The 22,902-nt window shown below is 38.5% G+C and overlaps 1 protein-coding gene across 1 annotated transcript; it reads left to right on the top strand.

Moving 5' to 3' along the window:
• The first annotated feature begins 1,079 nt into the window (after positions 1-1,079).
• On the top strand, positions 1,080-15,860 carry CCDC196 (coiled-coil domain containing 196). Its single transcript, XM_019641277.1, has 12 exons — positions 1,080-1,190; positions 1,291-1,425; positions 3,396-3,593; positions 3,700-3,852; positions 5,277-5,373; positions 6,095-6,145; positions 8,607-8,684; positions 8,883-8,966; positions 9,494-9,553; positions 9,929-10,070; positions 15,426-15,484; positions 15,681-15,860. The coding sequence occupies exons 3-12, from the start codon at positions 3,541-3,543 to the stop codon at positions 15,858-15,860; spliced, it is 957 nt and encodes a 318-aa protein (XP_019496822.1). The 5' UTR covers positions 1,080-1,190; positions 1,291-1,425; positions 3,396-3,540.
• Positions 15,861-22,902: the final 7,042 nt, after the last annotated feature.

The raw sequence follows: 22,902 nt of genomic DNA, 5'->3' as shown, positions 1-22,902 counted from the left end.
TGCAGGTGATCTTTAAGAGCCTACTAGTTTTGCTATTATGATTTTGCCAGGACTTCTTGCCTTATTTTAATTAATTATTATAATCTCCTCAAGGGTTAAAGTGGCTCTGGGTCAGAAAGGACCAGAAGGTCCTCATTCTGGAATTTTATTGCTACAACCATAGCTGGAGGGAGGCAAAGATAGGATAGCTTCTCTCTCTCTCTCTCTCTCTCTCTCTCTCTCTCTCTCTCTCTCTCTCTCCTCTCTCTCTCTCTGTCTCTCTCCCTCCCTCCCTCCCTCCCTCCATTTCTGCTTTAATATAAAAATAATTGCTTCTACTCTTGGAGATCTGGCTTAATTAGACTAATCTGATTTTCTACTGGTAAAACTAATATTAAAATGCTATTGCTCTGATTTCTCTAATTATAGAGCAATCACACTTTGCCTTAACAGATACTAAAATCAAATGCTATAATGTTGGATGAGGTCATTGTGAATAGCTTGTCATAAGGCCTATTTTGAGGTGCCACATGAATTTCAGTGAATATTATTCAGTGACAGGAAGCAACAGAAAGTTGACTGCAGAAAAAAAATATATGAATTGCTACTACAATTAATCTAAACAATGATAAGTTCCCACATGTTATTCTATGAGAAGTATATTCACTGACCATTACGACCTGTAATTCTACCCCAAACTTCTTAAACTTAACCCTTTCCTGATTTCCCCTTAGCCACCCCTTCCTCATTTTCTTCCTTTCATAGCCTGAAGGCGATGATAAACCTTTTGATTGATACTTTCACCAGCACTCTTAGCCCCTTTACTCCCTTAAACTTCTGCCATTCTGCCAATTCTCAGCTCAGAGTCAAACAACCATCTGTTCTCTCTACTATTGCTTCTAGTTTGCCAAGCACTGCTGGAGAAATTGTATAACTGCTGATTCATGCCATGACAAATCTGCAATTCCCAAACTCACCTTGACTCTTAGCCCTATTTGGCAACTCTTTCACTCTTGCCTGGTTGGCTTCCTTTGCCACTGCTCAGGTGTTGTTCCAAACCTCAAGTCATTACTCTTCCAAAGTTTCCTACCATGCTTCCTCAATGACAGATGACCTAACTTTCTACTTCAGGAAAAATTAGAGTTCAACTTTCCTTCTTTCTACTTCTAATGATCATCTATAGCTTCACCCTCACTACCTCCATCCCAGAAGTAAGGTAGTGTATTAATTATCCCCTTTTAATACTGTTTCTTGGATTGAATCTCTTAAAGTCTATATACATTATTACAAGGCAAATATTCTTTTTGTAAGCCATTTTCCAGGTTGAAGAAATGGGCCTTGGAATGTTAGGAAACAAAAGGCGCTGATTGGCTACAGCAAAGAGCACATCAGAATAGCAAGTGTTCTTCCCCTTTCAATCATTCACAAGCAAGGACAGAAAGGAAGGTGAGTTGGGATGCTGCCTGCCCATTAAATGTTTTAAAATTCCAACATAACTCTGCCAACCAAATGTCAACAATATGAAATTTAAAGAGGTCACGCTTTAGTGATCAATGTCATTTTTGTCCTCTACTATTTGCTACCACCTGTAAGGGGGGAGGGGAGGTGGTAGAAGAGGGGGAAGGGGGTCAAATATATAGTGATGGAAGGAGAACTGACTCTGGGTGGTGAACGCACAATGAAATGTATAGATAATATATTATAGAAATGTATTCTTGAAACTTATAAAATTTCACTGACCAATGTCACCTCAATAAATTTAATTAAAAAACAATCCACTTCGTTCCTTCTTTTAACTGTGTGGAGTTGGCTCACATTCAATCCACACTTTTCATGGGAACTCCCAGGGCAACCAATGTGAATTAATATGCTTTACCTGATATGGCTGTTCGAATTTAATGTCATATTACACTAGCTATCATACAAAACTTACAAGTGACACATATATGCTTTAGAGAAAGTATTTCTAGTGATTGCCTAAAGAGAAGTTTTGATGTACAAGAGACTTAGGAGAGATATGTATCATATCTAACCAGGGGCAGATCCAGGTTTTGTGGGACCCTGAAATGTACGTAATTTGGGGAAGTTTTCTCTTTCCAAGGAAGAATATAAAGCTATGAATATAAAAGGAGATACAGGGTCTTTGGAAGAGGTCAGTGAAAATGAAGGGCTCTATAGCTTACACTTCATTAGCTTAATATAAATCAGCTTTGTTTTTTTGTATTTGACTACTTACATAGGGCATTAAACAATCCCCAAACCCAAACCAACCCAAAACACACTAAAATATAAACATCTGAGCCAGGAACTTGACATAATATTACATTTCATTCTTACAATAAACCTTTTTATTTACAATTGTCATTTTTACAAAAATAGGAATAGAGGCTCAGAGAATTTAGTAAATTACAGTTCACAGCTCACAATGAAGTTGAGATTCAAACCAAGATCTGACAAACTATTCTTGTGTTATTTCCACTACAGTACTCTGCTTTGAAGGTTTTCCCAAAGACAAAGAGGTTAAGTTACTCTGTAGAACACCTCTAGAAAAAGGCCTGAAAAATTCTCAATACCTGAAATTGACATTACTTAATTCACATTTGAGAATGTCATTAAATACTGCCCTAAAATTATGCTTAAAGGGGTATGAAGAAACAAATGTACAACTCGTTGGGTTATCTTCCACTCATGAGTAACATAGATGAAGACCATGTCACCAGTGAGCAGAAGGTAAAGGAGATCTTAGGGTCTAGAAGAAATATGGTTCCAATAAGGAGAGGAAAATGGCGGCTGAATCAGAATCTGGAGGTGAGTCTAGAATTACAGCCTCTCAGGAAAGAGCCTGGCTATGGAAGGACATACTGACAGCATGGATCTTTCACAAATTATATCCTCTTGCTACATGTCCCATATTATTCTACATTACCTTTGGGATATATCAAGTTTTAAAGATAGGAAAATAATGACAACTGGCACATATACAGTGCTACTCAATATTATATCTACACCTTGTATTTGCCAGTTTGGTCTGTTGTTTTTTTTTTTAAATGTCTCTTAAAGGTATACCTTCCTCCTCCTAAGACCCCCAGAAGGTAGACACTTTGTCTTTATCTTTTCTTCATTCACAGAATCCAACACTGTGCCCTACAGATAGTGGGCATTCCATGGAGGTTAATGCCATGGAAGATAGCGTTGATGAGTTATTTTTGACCGGCCACCCTTTTCTAACACAATAGGAATTCCATAATATAGATATGTTGTGATTTTATCTTATTCAATCAAAGACTTCAGAATAAAACTTTTGGTATTGGCTAAAGCTAAAGCTGCTTATGAGATATAGTTAATAGTATTTTTAGTCAACAAACTGTCATTGATTTTGGAGTTACTTAAAAGACCTGTTGATTCTGTGGTCTTAGGGCCATTGTGACCTCGAGCTGTAGCTAAAATCAGTCCAATGCCACAGGAGCCTCAGGAACAGCAGCACAAAAATGATGACTTAACTGAATGGAACATATTTTCAAGAAAACCTCTTTATTCTTAAAGTAAAAGTTTCCCTTCAAGATGACAAGTACTAGTTCAAACTCTCCAGGTTCTTACTTGCCCTCAAAAACAAGGTGAGTCTTCGACAGAAGATGCCAAGTGGTGACTATCTAGGAGGGAAAAGAGGGTCTCTATTATTAACCCAGATAAAGGCAGATATTATGGTGTCTCTTTGCACAGGAGTTCTAAAATAGACGACAATTACTTGAAGGAATTGAATGAGGACTTAAAACTAAGGAAGCAGGAACTGCTAGAGATGCTAAAACCTCTTAAAGATAAGAACAACCTCTTATTCCAGATGTTAATGTCTAACTTGGAGGAAAAACAAAGAAGGTAAGGGCTCTCTACTCAGGATTTCCTAAAGGGAGAAGGCTGAAAGAACTTTAATCCATAGGATTAGCAATTATTATTTACATTTTGTAAAAAGGTTTAGACGTTCAGCTGTAGTAGTAAAGAATTTGTAACCACAAAATCAGAGTGGCGAGGAATCCTTTATCTTCTTTTAGTAAAATTAAATATGACTCAGCCCTCATCTCACAGGACTACAGTTATTACTCTTCTTCCCTAGGGTATCCACCCAAGAAACAAATAAGAGCCTTTAATATCTTCAGTCTATCATGGTCACACTGATAGCTCCTTATTCATGTTTGTGGAATCACTTTAGGGTAGATGACTCTGCTCTTCCTATGCCAAGCAGTGGAATGGCAATCTTTGCTGTGCCTAGGGTCTCGCTTCTCTAAATATACTAGGCAGTTGGGGTCTTAACTCTTCACTAGGACACTCACTGTTCTTGGAACCCACCAATTCAGTTTCCTTTCTACTTTCGGGCAATCTCACTTTAATGAGTCTACCTTCATTCTCTACCCTTACCATAAGCATCTCAGGGAGTTTGGACTTTTGGAGAACAAATGCCAGGCAAAAAGTTGTGGTCAAGCAAACCCAGAAACTCGGACATCTCTCAGGGCAAGAGAACACAAAGGTTTGCTTCTCTGCTTATAATTGGAGAGGAAAAAGTACAATGAACATTAAACATTAATTAATAACTTTAAAGGATATCCTCTCTCACAGTCAAAGACTTGCTATTGATTCAGATTTTGTTAGAAACTTCTTAATGGCTTGATTCTCTGAGGGCTACCATAAGGAGACAAGTGGTTTCTCCAACTAACTCAAATGTCTTTATATGGAGAAGCAAGGTGGGAGAAATGGACAGAGACAGTGTAGGGAATAGTTCTGGGAGGTTGAAGAACGTGAACAACAGGTTCTTCATCCTTCTTCACAGAGGCAAAAATGCCCTTTCTGCCCCAAAGGTCATACACCAAAGCATTCTTCTGGAGGGGTGGAGTGGAGTTTCACTGTCTGTGACCTAAGTTTTGAACATTATTGAGCACAAATTCATTATAAAGCACAGAGCCAAGGCAAATGTCAATTAGAAATGAAGTCATCCTTTAGAGACCTCCTATATCCAGAAGGGCTTCCATAACTCCTGTGATTTCAGCCCCATCTCATTCCCATGGTAGAGTACTTTCTGATTGATTGAAAAATATTAACATTACTCTTTAGGAAGTACAGTAATACCTTGGTTTGCAAACAATTATAATTCATTCTGGAAACAAACTACTCGTATTGCAAGACATCACTCGTTTACCACGTTAAAATGTACTAGAAATGTTTGCTTGTCTTGCAGAACACTCACAAACCAAGTTACTCACAATCCAAGGTTTAACTGTATTACATTTCATGATGTCTCTCCCTTCTAGTCTGCAGATCATGAGGCAGATCATGGAAGGGAAGGGGAGTGAAGACTCCTCGGTCATGGAGCTCATTAAGGAAGCAGAGGAAATGAAGCAGAATTTGGTAAGAGGTTGATGGGCAATCCAGGGAATGGTCTCCTGAACAGGCCTCAATTCCATTGCTTTCGTCAGATTTGGAAGGAAAGACAGGGTATTTATTCATCTCTAGTATCTGATGCTCCAACGCTACTATCTCTTTGATCTAGAAAGTCCATGATGATGCAAAGGGAGTCAAAAAAAAATGTTGGGAAGAACAAAGACTAGCTAGCAAAAATTCTATTTCTTTGACTTAAAAAACAAACAAACTTTTCATCTAGGGGTTAATGAATACAAGAATATTAAACCTGTACACTTCAGAAGGAATAGAAAATACCTGCTAAAGTGAAAGAAATAGTTTATTCTGAGAGATTCTTATAAGATTTTTTAAAATCAGCAATGTAAAGGATCTTAAGAACTAGAAATTAGTGGTCTAAGCCCCAGAGAAATTGCCATATGATAAGAATGCCTTAAGTATTGTAAATATGAGGAACTCATTTATATTGATATCACACCAAATTACCATAATTAAAGTTATTATTCAAAATTGTTATTATTTTTTAATCATCATCATCATCAAACTCATCTCTCATGTTCCTGGATTTTGGGCTAGGCCCATTGATTGCTTTCCTCTGTGGCTATGTCCCTGTACTCCTTTCCCCCTATTATATAGTGATTTCCTCCAATTTCACTACAAGGACTGGACACACACGTTTCTGTTTGTTTGGTTTTTTTCCCCCCTCCAACAGGAAAGGAAAAACAAGATGCTTCGGAAGGAAATGGAGAAGCTATGGAACAAGGTGTGCCTCTAAGGATCTCTTGAAAATATTGCCTTACAGACCATAATGCAAAGAACTTCCCTTTCCTCTTGTTCCCATTCTCATTTTTTCAAGTCCCTGCTTCCACTCATGTTTTATTCCAATTCATTCTTTGCCTAGCAGCCAAAGTGATATTTTTAAACAATCAAATCATATCACTCTTCTTAAGAAAACCCTTTACAGCTAGCTGCTCTTGCCTACCTCTCTAGTCTCCTTTCATAGAAGTCCTTCCCTACCGCACTGGCCTCCTTGTGGTTTCTCAGACCTGCCAAGACTTTTCTTATCTGAAGTCTTTTGTTCTTGCTTTATCTCCTGTGGTCTGTAATGGTATTTTCCTATGGTTGGCTCATTCTCTTCAGGTCTCTGCTTAAATGTTACCTCTTGGGGAGGCCCTCCTTGTTCATTGTATTTAAAATAGGGCAGCCTCCCTCGTACTTGCTATTATACAACCCTGTTCATGTCCTCTGTAACACTTTTTATAAGATAAGCTTATTATTATTTTTATTGTATTACTATCTTACTTGTTTCTTGTCTCCTTGCCACCCTTTGGAGTATGAGCTCCTCCAATGTCTTGATTGCTTTAGTCATCTCTGAATCCCTAGCACGTAGCACAATGCTTGGAACATAGTAGATAATCAATTAATGTAAGTTGAATGAACAAATGAATATCTAATTCTAATTCCCCTGTGATTTTGCAACAAGCATTGCATGGTTTAAGATAACAAGGGTAGGGCCTTTTGCTGGGAAACCAGGAAGGGGTAGAAATTCCTTTGTGGACTAAAGTCATTGGGATCTGAGTGCTTTTTCACAGGCTATCAGACTAGAAGAACAGATTGTGTCTTTTGAAGAAAACAGGTGTGTGGTGTGATCTCTGCATTTTCGTCTCATCTTTCCACAAGTAATACCATCGAGCTCTGCGTCTTATACTGAGATCTGCTCCTAGTTTTCAGTGGTTGCTACAGATCAGTTCAGTGAATTGTCAGAAGTTTCAGTTCCTGAGTTCTTTTTTTAAAGATTTTTATTGGGGAATTAGGGGCATAGGAACAGTGCTGGGGAATTGGGGTAAGGGGAACAGACAAGTTGCTGTCGTTTTGTTCTTCAATCTAGTTGTGGAGGATGTCGCTTCACAGGCCCAAGTTGGCACCATCATCGCGCTCTTCTCTGGCGAGGCAGATCAGTCGCCGGCTTCTGGACAACCGCTCACTGCGGCTGCTGGCCGCTCACTGCGGCTGCTGGCCGCTCACGCTGGCTGCTGGCTACACATGGTAGCCCATGGCAACCCACTGCCAAAGGTGCTGCAGCCCACGCCGTCGCGGCTCCAGGTTGAGCTGTTGTTCAGCATCTTAGCTGTAGAGGGCAGTGTCACTGGCCCTCATATGTGGGATCCGAACCGGGGCCCTCTGGCATCCCAAGCGAGTTCTTAACCGTTGCGCCACTCGGCCGGCCCCAGTTCCTGAGTTCTTAAGTTCTTGTGATAGGAAACGTGCCGACACAATTCCTCTATCAAAATCCACTTTTTCCAGAGCTCCCGAAACAGTTTTTATAAGGAATAGCCAGGGGTGCCCAGGTGGCTCAATTAGTTAGAGTGTATGCTCTGAACAACAAGTTTGCCAGTTCAATTCCCACATGGGCCAGTGAGCTGCACCCTCCGCAACTAGATTGAAGACAATGACTTGAGCTGAGCTGCTGCTGAGCTGCCGGTGGGTGGCTGGATTGGCTCAATTGGTTAGAGCACATGCTCTTAACAATGAGGTTGCCAGTTGGATTCCTGCACAGAATGGTGGGCTGTGTCCCCCGCAACTACATAGATTGAAAAAAGCCACGGACTTGGAGCTGAGCTGCACCCTCCACAACAAGATTGAAGGACAACAACTTGACTGATGGGTCCTGGAAAAAAACCACACTGTTATCCAATTGGGAAAAAAACAAAACAAAACAAGAAGGATATCCATATGCCTTACCTTGCCCATATTTTTAGGCAGTGAGAAGTGGAGAGAGGAGAGCAGCATGCCTAGTGGTTGAGAACAAGGCTTCAGAGTCTGAGAGATCTGGTTCAAAATCCAGCTCTGTCCCTTCCTACCTGTGTGACCCCAAACAAATGACTTAGCCAGTTTCAGTTTTCTCATCTATAAAATGGAAATAAAAATAGTCCTATGAGGATTCAATGAGAATGTTTGTGACGTTGTAATGTAAGTAAGTAGCTTATAGTAATGATTGGTATATAATGAGGATTCAGTTAATAGTTGTTATTATTATAAGGTACACTCAAGGGACCAAATCAAAGGGCTTGTTTCACTCTGAACCCCCTTTGGTAATTCACTTTTCATGGTAGGCCCTGAGAAGTTGCTGACTGGCAGGAACCAAAAGCCTTGACCCATATTGGCTTTCCACTTCCTTACTAATTCCCACTAATTTAAAGCTTTGCCAAAATGTCTCTCTACAGACATTCAACACGGAAGAACTCGGTGATCAACAAAAACCACCACAGATAAAAACTAAAGCAAACTTACAGGATGGAAAGGCAAGTAGACTGCATGGTACTTAGAATTTAAAAGTTGTTGATGCCACACCACTGGAAACAGCCTGTTGACAATCATGGCTATTTTGGGTAGGCAGATAGGATCTGGGCCTTTAGAGTATCCTGGATTTACTGCCTGCTGAGACATCACACTTCTTTCCTGGGGCCTTCTATTCCTTTAGCTCTCTTCTTTCATCCCAGGCTCCCCAAAACCCCTCATCATCTAGGAAGATCAAGAATGAATTGGAGACATCATGTGCAGAGAAAGCAAAGGAGATAAGGAAGGTGAATGGGAGTGGCTTTTAGAGCTGATAGGTTAGCTATCTTGAATGTAGCAGCTATCTGCCTAAACTATAGTGTGTTCCTGAAATGAACATTTTTATAGGAGATCTGGTTCTCTTGGGATATTTGAGTCAGAGTGACACTGCAAGTTTCTGGGAAATCATGTTAGCTAGGGCAAAGTGGGAGAAGCTGTACCAATAATGACAACTTTGCAATAGCTATGTTATATCAAAATACTTGTTAATTTTGGTAAAAGAAAATGTTTTTTTTGAACATTTATTTAGAAGTATTATGCTTGCATCTAATTCGCAGCCAACTCATTCATAGAAAATGATCCTATTCATTTAGCTTTTAACTTTTAGAGAGTGGATTGCACAGGTGAGGACGATTAAAAGGACTGTGCAGTTGAAGCCAATTTATTAGTGAATCTATGACACCATAATTTTGCTATAAAGTCTTTGCAGCATGTTGAGAGAACTGATTTCTGATTTCAATTTACTTTGTCACCCAGAGGCTCTTTCTTCCACCAGGAAAAGCAACAGAGGAAAATGGAATGGGTCAGGTATCAGGAACAAGCCAACATCCTTCAGGTATTAAGGTCAACCCATGCTAAACTTGGGGTATAATTTCATTCATACAGTATAAAGGCTTTTAGTTTCATACTGTTAAGCCCGATCGCTTCATCTACATTACCAATTTCCTGCTAAAAGAAATGTTTCATGGGGAGATGGCTGGAGAGACCCATCTCCAGCTTCACCTTGAGTAACTTGGGGTACATAGCATTTTTTCCTATGGTCTTGATTTTGTTCTATTTGATATGGGAGGAAAAATCATAAATACCTCCTGTCCAACTTTTAAAGACTACGCATGATGGATTTTTAAACTTCTGAGTAAAAAAGAATTTGGGTTACAGATTTAGAGAAGCCAACAGTATATGAATAGTTTTGAAAAATGTTCTCTTGTAGAATGATTTTAATGGAAAAGTGATTGAGCTGAGAATTGAAGCTTTGAAGAACTACCAGAAGGCTGATGATCTGAAATTATCACTGTACATACTGCAGAATTTTGAGCCAAACCAAGCATTTTTTAATCTTCCCAGGTCCCAAGGTAGGTAGAGTTTCATAGGCACACAGTTTGAGATTTTGCTTTGTTTTGTTTTACATTAGAGTTCCCATTACATGGAAAGTGATCAGCCCAGTGTGTGACACACAGTAAGTTAAATGTCAAGAGTGCGTTATAATAAATTTTATTACTGTCATCATTATTATTACTCAGCTCTCATACTAAGGTAAGGATTCCTCTGGAGGAAATGAAATGTTCCTTTGTAAAAACTAAGTAATAATACATCATGTACTTAGCATATGTAGTTGATACATAGTTGGTACTTGATAAAATATTAATTTCCTCCCAACCACCCCCCAGGAATTAGAATAATTTGATCTCACAAATCTTGTTGGAATACACTTTGCTTCTTCTGAACAAAAGGCCAAGGAGATAGACATCTGACAATAGTTGTGAGTTTCACCAATCCACGTATTCCCCTGGGAGTTTCAGTATTCCATAAAGAAATGGCTTCTAAGGGGCAGGAGAAAAGGGTTCTTAAATTTTCAGGTATCTACGAATCTGAGCTCTATATTTGAAAAGAGACATACAATGAGAAATCACGGCTAAGGAATGACAATGTTTCATCAGTATCAGTATGTAAATCTCTAATTTCTTCTCAATCTTATTCCATGAAGGGTTTCAACAGTTTATAAAACCACAGCACATAGGATTAAATCAATGGATGAGTAAATCAAGGCAAAGGGAAAATAACTTGAAGCCAGGTAAATACATGAAAATGCAAAATAGAAGTACTATGTAGTTGGTAGAGTTAGACTTCAAACTTGGTTCTGAATTTCCCAGAAGAAGAAACACGGATTTATGATGTCCACAAAATAACAATAACCAATTTCTCAGGAGAAACATTGCTTTGATTGGTATTGAGATGAGAGAGAAACTCCATTTCCAGGTCCTCACTGTGGGGACAGGACACTCCATGTGTGTTATTGTAGCTAATGTTCTCAATAACATTTCTGAAATTAACTCAGAATCTAAATCTCCTAGGCTGTTTCTTTTCTGTTCTTTGGCACAATCTGACAAGAAATTATTAATTTGAAATGTTTAAAAAGTGATGAATCAGCTCAAGATGACTTGGAACAGGTACGTAGCACTTTGGTGTTCTGACTTGATCCACATGTAAAATTTAGAAAATCTAGAAGACTGGATGGACTACCTATCCTTCAGCCAGTGTTCCATTCATGTTTTTCTTTTAACTATTGTTTTGATAACAATTGGACCTCAGGAAGCTTGAGGTTTTCTTCTCCAATCAGAACCTGGACTACACAGAAGCAGTATAAAATCATTAAGATAAGGATGAAAAAGAGAGAAGAGGAGTGTTATGAAAAGGATAGACTCTTCTTTTATTTCATTTAAAATTAGCTGAAGGTCATCTCGAGGGATTCATACAGTATGAAGCCAAAATTCTTTTTAGTTCCAGATTCAAATCCAACCAAAATTAGTAAATAGCGAAGGATTCCATTCAACTTGATCACCTCAGGAAATTTTTTTGTTTGTTTGCTTGCAGAAAATTGAATCTTTGAGCTTTGAACTAGGACAGCCCATAAATCAACACCCTCTTTTCTGTTCGCTTCTCTTATGCTTCTGGAGTATTAAGTGATAAGGCATCAAACTGTCAAGTTACCGTCAAGTTAGGGACCCAGTGCTCCTGGGTTTTATTGGTTGGTTGTGCAGTCATTGAGCATGGATTATAGGCTGGTTTCATTTTCTAACACACACTATACAAAATCTTTAGGTTTGTTTGAGCCCAAGTGGACCTGAAATCTAAGTCTTAGAGTTTGGTTATGTTGACCTATTTATAACCTAGTGTTTGATTATTGAAAAGTACACAAAAGAAATATTAGTTTTCTTTATAGAGGGATTTTTAAAGTAATTATGTTAAGATATTATCACCAACAGTGATATAATAGGGAGGTGGTTTGGTTTTGCCCAGTGTTTCCCAACTTCTGTGTCATTTGGACTACTGTTTATTCAGTATTTTCTATTTAGATTGACTTCTCTAATTTCTTAAATGAATTATTTGAAAATAAAACTTATATTACTGTTTTAAATGAAACACCAATGAACTTATCCATAATAGAAAGTAAACTTAATAATAAGTATATAGAAAACAAAATTTTAATATTATAACAGGATGTTGAAGCCTGAGGCCTGTTTTATCTTTATTAAAAAATGAGATTAGCAGGAGGTAGAGAGTTTTAAATAAACCCAGAAACAAATTGAAACTTTCTCCTTGATGCCATCAAGTTTGAAAAAAACTGAAAAGGGAATAATTTGCCCACTGGGACTTATAATATTTAATGTGTGTTTAGCACCCCCTTGATTTATCTCATTTGCCATCTAAACTCATCTCACGATCAAATTTTTGGAAATAGTAATTTAATGTAAAAAGCATTGGGTTTAGTCATATATATAAATTGGAGCCTTTACTCTGAGGCTAACCAGTTAAATAACCCGGGCAAATCATTCAGTTTCAGTTTTTTTCTTTATCTAAAACAACCATAACATATTACAGAGCATATTGACAACATATGGCTTTGTTTAACCCTCACAATGACTCTGTGGGGTACTACAGAACAAGAAACAAGTTCAGAGAAGTCAGGTTTCTGATGCCATATCCAAAGCTCATCTCCTAGAATGTGCTATAAAAAATGGCAGTGTTAAAGTATGTGATTCCTCATGACTCTTCCATTCAAGGCTATGACTTGAATCCGAACTTATGACTTGTTTAATGTATAATCTTCTCAATGAAAAATCATACTCCCTAAGGTTAATTTATTCAGTAATAAACGGTTCCAAACTAGGCTGACAGGTTTGTAATCTGCATTTAGCCCAGTAGGTGGCACCAATCACATCCAGGCTTCTAGTCCACGGATCGTGGTAATTCAGGAAATGCTGTGGGAGCAATAGGTCTTCTATTGCCTTTAGGACAAAATGTGCTACATTTATATATCAAATGAAAAAAGAAAAAAATAATAAACTATTGATGTTTTCTGCCATGCTCTGTGGCACTGAGGTGTATTACTTACTGGTGGCCTTGATTAGACCATGTTAAATTCAGTATTCTGCTGCACAGTCCTTACTACTCCCTGAACTATACAGTTCCCTCCATTCCAAAAAAACAGTCACTGCCCACTTCCTCCACAATCCCTATCTAATACTGTTTTTTTCTACCACTGATAAATTAGGCAATTGGGACACTGCATTAAAAAGTTGGTTAGGCAATTGCTCAAGGTGGTGATTTTTCGAAGGTTCAGAACCTTAGTGTTCTTGGATAATGTTCCTTTTCCTCTAATTTCAAAAGAGTTGAATTTCACAAATCTGTCTTAAAGGAAGGGTGGAATGTAATTTTGGACACACCTCTCAGCAAATGAGAGCACAGGCCCTTCTGTTCCAGGCATTTCCAAGGAGGGGGAGGGTTTCTTTCACTGTTCTTGGCCAAGAATCCCTCCTCCCACATTCCTCCTCCGAGTCTTGTGTGCTGGTTGGCTGCCTTGCTGTGGCGTGACCTATTTGGCTGGCAAATACAATCCTGTGTTAATACTACTGACTTTGTTACCCTTCAAGTAACCCCTACTTGCAAATTCCTTTGAGGCCCAGGTTGTGCGATTACCTCTGTCAGTCTTAACCTGTTTAGCATACTGCATCATCTAGTCTTACAGAAGAGAAAAACATTTTATACCTAGGGTAAGGTTTTTCCTTTTAGTCTTTGCAGAGACAGGTCACATTTGAAGGGATTTGCTTCCCCACCACTGTAAAATTTCTATTTGACTCAGGGTGTATGGCAGCCCTGCCTTGGCTTCAGCAGTTAAAGAGAACAGTTCATGGCCTTTGGCAGTCACCTATCTTTGAGAGAGCAGGCACGAAGCAATCTTTAAATTCAGCTGAATTTCCCATCATGCCTGCTGGTGTTTAAAGAAAAGGTTTATCTTTAGTAATAATAGAAGTGGTGATAAGACATTTGATTCTGACAGCCTTGCTTTTCTCTCTTCCCCTAACCCCTCCCACCAAACTCTTAGCATATCCTTGAGCTTTTTGGAGAAGCTAAAGGTTGGATGTGAATATTGTGCTACATTTCTAAATTCAGATGAAAGTCCAGTGGGGTGGGAAATGAATACTCTTGAGACCTTATTTACTCTATAACTCCCTCTGTTCTGAAAGCAAGTCATTCTTACTGGCTTTAACCTTTACTTTACTTGAGTATTACTCTTCCTGATGGCTGAAATACATTCCAGCAGGTGCTGCTGAAAGGAAAATAGTAGTGTTAAGCGAAAACGCTGAAAGGCAGGGGTGGAAACCCACAGCTAGCTCAAATTTGGATCCTTGATAAATAGGATTGTTCTCAAAGGCAGGCTTTTTTTTTAAGCCTTGAGGCAACCTGATGTCAAAGTTAGGTTATGAAGTTAATTTCTAGACTTGGTCATTCATTTACTTCATATAAAACCCCATAGAAGTCCAGGGAGGGAATAAAAGTCTTCTTTCCAAACTGTAAACTTCAAAGGATGAAAAAGGTAAACTGAACCTTTATTAATGATTATGTCAGTGAGTGACATTAGATTCCAACCTGTTTTGCATTACACACTCGGAGGATGTCTAGGATGGGGTTGTCATTTTTAGCAAATAGAGCATGCACAGCTAAAATTGAATTGCTGATAAACAATAACTGTTTAGTATATGTATGTCTCAAATATTGCATGGGACACAATTATACTAAAAATTACTTGGTGTTTATTGAAATCCAAATTCAACTGGGTGTCCTGTATTTCAGTCTGGCAGCCCTAACCTAGGACAGATTCACTACAGAGCCTGTTTAGCATCCCTCTCTCCCTTTTTATTGCCTCCCTTCTCCCTCTCAGTCTCAGCCTGTGCCTGCCATTCTCTCTGCCTCCTCTTTCTCCTCCCACCCCACCTTTATCTTTTGTTTATTCTTCACTATCCACAGTTGGCCATTTTTGTGGAATATGTATCTAGGTTATCTGAGGGTATGTATATATGTATATGATTTACCATCACATTTCTTCATTTAAAAGTTGTATTATAAGTACATTTTGTAGTCTCTCAAATAAAACTTTTTATTTGCATGTAATAGTGATTATTTTTTCCTGTGGGACATGAGCTATCAACAACAAAAAAAGGTTCGTCACTCTAACTTGAAAAATACTGTTTGATAAAGTTAATTTTTAAAACAACAATTAGAAAATCCACATCAATGTTAATACCAGAGTTAATCTTATAGTAATACAATGATATGATACTGTGATGAATATTAATCGGCTGGCAACTAGAAATAAAACTTTTTTTTCCCTCAAAGAAAGCTCTCATTTTCCTAATGTTTCCCCTCAGGTACTGTGGGCACTACAACTATCAGCAGAGCAACCATGGGCAAAAATAAATCTAATGTGGTAAGACCTACTTTCATTTTCAAAATCACTTCAAAGCCTTGAAAAGATAGTGGTTGTGGGTTTTTGGAATGCATTTGCTAATGTACATTCTAATTTATTATTTTTAGGGATTTGCAAAGTGAGTGCCAGGACACTTGATGTTTTAGCTATCTTTTTTTTTTCTTTTTCTCCCCCCCCCCCCCCCCCCCCGTTTTAGAGCATCCTGGGATCAAAGACCTGCACAGAACAACAAGGAACTAAAAGAAGTCAGTGTGATGATGTAGGACGGAGGCTCCTTTTTCTTAGGTCACTACCAGATGAAATCTCTGAAGGATTAGAAGACTTTCACTCCATTTGCTTGGACGATTTAAAGACTAGGCATAGCCATTTGTGTTAATTAAAATCTCTCAAACCTTTGTTTTAGTGCTGTTTCCCCTCATTCCCCACCGAACTCGGTGGAAATGCTAGTTAGATGTTTGGCCCTAAGCATGGCAGGAATTTAGCCATTTAGGGATTGTAAAACAGCTTCTGATTATTTTGATAGCTTTTGATTTTGAAATGACTAGATTCAAACCACACTGTATATTGTTAACAAGTCCACGAAAAGCTGTTCCTTTCTACCTCTGAAATTCTGGGCAGATCCACCACTGGCAAATGAGTAAAAGTAGGTACAAAATAAGAAAAATGACGCTCCTTTTACTTTATCAAACACATCCAACTGCCTGGTTGACTCTGCCTTTTAGTGGTCTAGTCCTTGAATATCTTCTAGTACCTTCCTAGTACCACTGTTTTAGTTCAGGCCCTCTTGCCGGCCTAGATTACCACAGCCTCTTAATTGGTTTTCCCACTTCCGGTACCTCTAATCCATCTTCCACAGCACCACTGAAACTACCTTTTATAAAAAAGAAACAAGATCGTGTCACTTCCCTACTGGTTTCCCATTGACTTTAGTGTAAAGTCCAAACTAATTCACAGACCGTATAATGATTTGCCTCCTGCCCATGTCCCCAGGTTCAACTTTCAGTATATCCCCCCCTTCTCTCATGTATCCTATACTGAGCTCTACAGAACAATTTGCAGTTCCCCTGAGGCACCTTGAGTTCTATTATCTCTATGCTTTTGCACAAAACTATTCCTCTGCCTCAAAGGTTCTTCTTTCTTTGTCTGTTTGACCACCAACTATTTGTCCTAAGGGTTGAGTTTGGTGCCCATCTTGAATCCCAGTAATTCTCAATCTTAGTTGTGTATTAGAATCTCCTTGGGAGCTTTAAAAAATACCAATTTGTGCTCGCTTTGGCAGCACATATACTAAAATTGGAACAATACAGAGAAGATTAGAATGGCCCCTGTGCAAAAATGACACGCAAATTCGTGAAGCGTCCCATATTTTAAAAAATAAAAAAACCCAATTCACTGGGCCCCTCTCTAGATCATTTAAATCATGATTTCTGAGGGATAGGGCAAGAGCATCTGTACTTTCTAAAAGCTCCCTGGGAAATTCTTAAGTGCAACCAGGTTTGAAAAATCACTGTTCTAGGCTCTCTTACCTCTATCATAGTACTTAATGAACTATATTGCAATTATTTGTTAACCTAGCTATCTCTCACCAAATGAGGAACTCTTTGAGGCCCAGGACTATGTCTTGTTCATCTTTTAATTTTGACACAGTGCCTGGGATTTGAAAGAGGCTCAGATATTGAATAAAGTCACAGAAAGTTCATTGCAAATCCCAAGCTCTTGATGCCCTGTCTTGTGTCAACATGATACTACTGGATCATATTACATAATAGTCCCTGAGATTTTCAGATCTTTTCTTTATTCTGATTAGGTGTCATTACTTTTCTATTTCATGCCAATATGGGGAAAGTGCATTTGTTACAAAACACTTTATAACCTGTAGGAATCTCTTTTACCTTCTGGTAATGAGCAAAATAAGCCAACCAATTAAAATTTTCATTCTCCCAAAGTCAGTTTAAATCTTTAAAGGTGTATTTAAGGTGGATTTTTTAAAAAATGTACTATTGAACTAGAAAATGTTCACACCGAGTCATTGGAAGGGACTTGAAATAAGCATAAAGTTTCTTCACATCACAGAAGCAGAAACTGGAGTTTAGATATGCTGAAAGGAATCCAAACTACCAGTTATAATAGTTGATGCTGTTAATTAAGCTGATTACCAAAGCCTAGGTTATATTACTACCAGTCACATTCCAATCTATTTCATATCATACCTCTGTTGACCACAGAAATAATAGTGTCTGCAGCCCTGAGAGATCAGTTTCATGTTCGATCAATTGAGTTAGCTGTGTGTATAACCCACACTCTGTTTCAAAAAAGTTAGCAGTCCTGAGACATTTTCCAAGTCAATTGGATTAGACAGATCAATGAGAACAAAAATCAGGAATATAAAAATCTGACTGTTCCACTGACTGTTTTGAGCAAGTCATTTAATTTCAGGGCCTTAGATTCCCAGTTTAAAAACTGGATTAAAAGAGTAGCATTTGAATGTGTTAAAATCACATTTTACCCCTTTAATTAGTTTAATATCTGACCTCTTCCCCTATCTTTTGAACTTCACTGCAATCATTTATTGTTGTTATTCATTAACTAAACCATTAAATAAGCTAGTTTACTTGCTAGCAGAGGCTTACAAATGATACTTTAAAAATGAATCATTTGCCATCTTCAAAGTATTGGAATTCTCTGTTCATTAACAGTCAGGCTTTTGTCACTTTTCTCTCAAATGTTCCAAATCCTTCAATTTCTTCAAAACACAAAACTGAAATATTGTAGTTTTTTATTCCACTTTGTGTTTAAGACTTTACATTGGACTCTGACTTCCATCTACATGGCAGTGCAAAATTGTCAGTTAGAATGGCTGGCTGTTCATGGGTGTCTGCATTTTGATAAATCCACTATATGGATCTTAGCTTTGTGTATACAAATTTATTTGGTGAACTTACCCAACAGATCAGAGACTTATTCAAGCTACTCACACTCCCAAGAGAGTCACTGATACCAAATATTACTTTAAAATACAGAGAAGACTATACTTTTTAATGTGGTTAGAACATGTCTATATTTAGGGCATCCCCATCTCAGAATCAAATTATTAGGGGGAACTGAATTAGCAGTCAAAAAGTATTGATGGAATTAAAACATCATTATTATAGTTTTATTTATACTCATAATATTCCAATTAAGTTTCCAATTATTGATATCAGGAGAATAAAACTTCTTGACTGTACTTGGGATATACTTTTTAATTTTAAGTTCAACCGAGGAAAAACTCTGTTCCATCGGCAATACATTTACAAACCATAATGTTGGGTAGTATTATTCTTGTAGCTTATCTCATTTATTTTACCTTGACTTTCCAGCTAGTCACGAAATATCTGCTGACATTTCACCCCCAAAAGTTGTCTTTTTGCAGTAACCTCAAAGTGCTTAGCGATGTTTGTCACACTTCTATCCTATGTGAAATAAGTCCAACCACAGCCTGATGCTTTCAAGTGACAGTACGCAACATTATGCCTTACTTTTAATCCACGCAGAATCCAGCGTTAATATTGTTTGTGTGAACTATGGCCTCCTTAGGTGGTATCTTTTTTTATAGGCACAGGCTTCTATAATCTGTTACATATCAAGGCAAATTTCAAACAGCCCTTTTGGCACCTGGGGGGGATCCTGCATTGCTAGCAATTCAAAGTCCGCATTGCTTCATACATTCTGTATTTAGTAATCAAATATTAGGAAATGGAAGAGAACAAGGTTTTGTGTTGGAAAGGGATACTTGCTCAATCCTACAGGAGATATACAAGCAAATATATATAAAATGTAACTATTACATGATAAAATGAGATTTTTCAGGACAACTGATCTCTGCTTCCTTCACAAATTCATTTACACTTCCTAACATTTCAAACTTTTACTTAAGGTTAATTTTAAGCTGAGAAACTGTACAAACATTCCTATAAACCATATTTCCTCCAATTATTAGTCAACCTGAGAGAAAATGAGATGTAGGTTAATAAAATAATTTTCTTTTTGTATATTGCTTTCTTAAAAGGGATAGAGGTATTTTTCTATGGTAGCTGGGTTTTAAGCTAAGTTTGATTACATGGAAACTAATAATTTAAGAAAAGCATGATGTTTGTGCGTTTTTAAAACGTTCACTTCATTCAATGTCAGTTGTTAAGCATGGGACTATGTTTTTTTGACTAGTGTATGCTGAACACTGAAAATTTAAGGCCTTGTAGACTGAGCCCTTTTAAGAAATCAAATAGCTTCTGGGCACTTAATGCTACTGTTCCATTGAACAAATCTTACCCTCCTTTCCCTTATCTACTAATTCTTTCCTCTTCTAGCAAATTTTGTCCTCCATTATTGCCTACCCTTTCTTTGAATTAAGGAGGGAGAAATACCTGTGCTTTCTTTAGAAACCAAAAACTTTTTGTTCCTGGTTTTCTTCTTTTATTAGATAAGCAGCCATATAAATAAGTGGTGACCTTGTACATTTGTAAAGTGTTAAGACACATCTGGAAGAGCTTCTCTATCTTGTGACTATTAACATGAGATGATGTGGGTGGCATTAAAGGTATAAATTAGAGCCCTCAGAAAAGAATAAAATCTGTAGTAATGGTGGAGAGAGATAGGAGTCTGTAAAAAGATTTGAACTGCTAATCTATCAAGGCACTACTATCCTAACATATGCTACCCAGATCCATCCTCCCTTGATCTTTGTCCATTTAAGGATGCAACTGATCTCCTTCCTGTGGGTGAGTACATGATGGAGGCCTAACCAATCAAAAAATTCCATTCCCCTTGCCTTAGTAAGTTTTTTTGGGATGGTCACATGACCTAAATCTATGGTTCTCAAGATTTTGTCTCAGGACACCTTTATATTTAAAAAAAAATTTATCGAGGACTCCAAAGACCTTTCATTTATGTAGGTTTTATCTATTGATATTTAGCATATTAAATTTTTTAAATGTAAAAATATACAAATACATTCCATTAGATATCAGAGGAATATCATTACACATCATATAGCTTCTGGAAAATTCCACTGTATCTAGTGAGAAAATGAGAGTGGAAAGACAAATAATACCTTAGTATTAGTATGAAAATTTTTTGACCTTGCAGATCCTCTAAAAGGGTCTTGGGGTCTACAGTTGCCACAGACAGACTCGAAAACTACTGATCTGAATTACAGCCTCGAGAAGCCAGTACCATCTTTGCCACCACGTAGAAAGAGCCAATGCAAGACGTAAGTCAACAAAGAACTAGCATAGTTGAAAGATGGTTATCTTGATGTTATGGTTTCAGACCCTGAAGCTAGCCAACCCTAAAGCTATACATATGTCTGGACTTCCTAACTACATGAGCAAATGATTTTTTGTTTGTTTGTTTAAACTAGTATCAGTCTCTTGCAACCAAAAATATCCTCATACATCTGGATTTCCAGATGGGGACCTCAGAGGAAGAGAGTAAAGGTGGGAAAAAACACAAAGGACCAGGACACAAAATAATTATTCAAGCAGCAATCTGTGCAGAACAAACATAATATCAAAAGTGCAAGGAAAAGTTCAAATTTATTACATGAAAGATACTGGAAAACATTGTCCTAGTTCCCCAAAAAAGTGCCATTTAAGTCCATGAGCAATTGAGATGGCTCAGCTTCACTTCACTAAAAGACAACAAGGGCATAGGAGTACAAGCAAAGTGTCAATTTCATTAGTAGGAGTGAATACGTTTATCTCACCAGACTTTGAAATATTCTAATTTAGAAAACTACTTCTGGGGGAATTAGGCTACTTAGGTCAAATATTAAAAACTTTCCCAGTATTCTCTATTCTATAGAACTGTATTTTCTCTAAGAATGCGTCTAATTTCTAAATCTCAGCTTTTAAAGAAACCTTTGAATCTTCATTTCTGATAGACCGAATTTCTAGTTTATGTTTTCATGGATATTCACAGTAATGTAATCTAGCACTACCTGTACAGGGGTGAATAGTGTCCCCCCAAATTTCACTGTCTCAGAACCTCAGAATGTAACCTATTTGGACATAGGGTCTTGGTAGATGTAATTAGATCCAGGGGTCCTACTGGATCACTGGGCCCTAAATCCAATGACTAGTATCCTTGTAAGAAGGGCAAGTGAAAATACAAAGAAGGCGGAAGCCAAGCCAATATTGCAGTGATGCAGCTACAAGCCAAGGAATGTGGATTGTTGGCAACTCCCAGAAGCTAGAAAGAGACAAGAATTTTTCCCCAGAGACTTCAGAGTAAGCATAGCTTTGCCAATACCTTGATTTGAAACTTCTGGCCTCCAAAACATGAGAGAATAAATTTTTTGTTTGTTTGTTTGTTTTCAAGATTTTATTGGGGAATCGAGGGAAGGGGAACAGACAAGTAGCTGTCCTTTTGTTCTTCAGTCTAGTTGTGGAGGACGTGGCTTCACTGGTCCATGTTGGTATTATCATTGTGCTCTTCCCAGGTGAGGCAGATCGGTTGCCGGCCGTTGGAAGGCCGCTCACAGCAGTTCTCGGCAGCTCATATTGGCTGCCGACCGCTTACGCTGGCTGCCGGCCACACACAGTAGCTTATGGCAGCCCACTGCAGCTTCACTGCAGCCTACGCCGTCCCCGGCAACTCATGGAAACCCAGCTCGTCAAGCTGTTGTTCACCATTTTAGCTGTAGAGGGCAGTGTCACTGGCCCTCATGTGGGATCTGAACCGGGGCCCTGCTGCTCAGAACTGGCATCCCAAGCCAGCTCTTAACCATCGCGCCACTCAGCTGGCCCTAAATTTGTTGTTTTAAGTCACCCAGTTTGTGGTACTAAGTTATGGCAGTCCTAGGAACTAATACACTGCCTATTCAGCCAGTTTAAAGTTTATCTTGACTATAATCAAGCCTCTTTGGGGGAAATTATAGGTTAAAATCAACCAGAGCTTCACCTTGCATCCGTTTTTGTTGTTGTTTTTTTTGTTTGTTTGTTTTAAAGATTTTTATTGGGGAATTGAGGGGATGGGAACAGTGCTGGGGAATTGGGGGAAGGGGAACAGACAAGTTGCTGTCGTTTTTTTTCTTCAGTCTAGTTGTGGAGGACGTTGCTTCACTGGCCCAAGTTGGCACCATCATTGCGCTCTTCCCAGGCGAGGCAGATCAGTCGCCGGCTTCTGGACGGCCGCTCACAGCGGCTGCTGGCTGCTGGCTACACACGGTAGCCCATGGCAACCCACTGCCACAGGGACTGCAGCCTACGCCGTCGCCGGCGACTCATGGCAGCCCAGCTCCAGGTTGAGCTGTCGTTCAGCATCTTAGCTGTGGAGGGCAGTGTCACTGGCCCCCATATGTGGGATCCGAACCGGGGCCCTCTGGCATCCTAAGCGAGTTCTTAACCATCGCGCCACTCGGCCGGCCCCCGTTTTTGTTT

The sequence above is a fragment of the Hipposideros armiger genome, unplaced genomic scaffold (assembly GCF_001890085.2).
Source record: "Hipposideros armiger isolate ML-2016 unplaced genomic scaffold, ASM189008v1 scaffold_59, whole genome shotgun sequence".
NCBI lineage: Eukaryota > Metazoa > Chordata > Mammalia > Chiroptera > Hipposideridae > Hipposideros > Hipposideros armiger.
The sequence above is the reverse complement of the archived record's forward strand: the minus strand, read 5'-3'. Positions and strand labels throughout refer to the sequence as shown.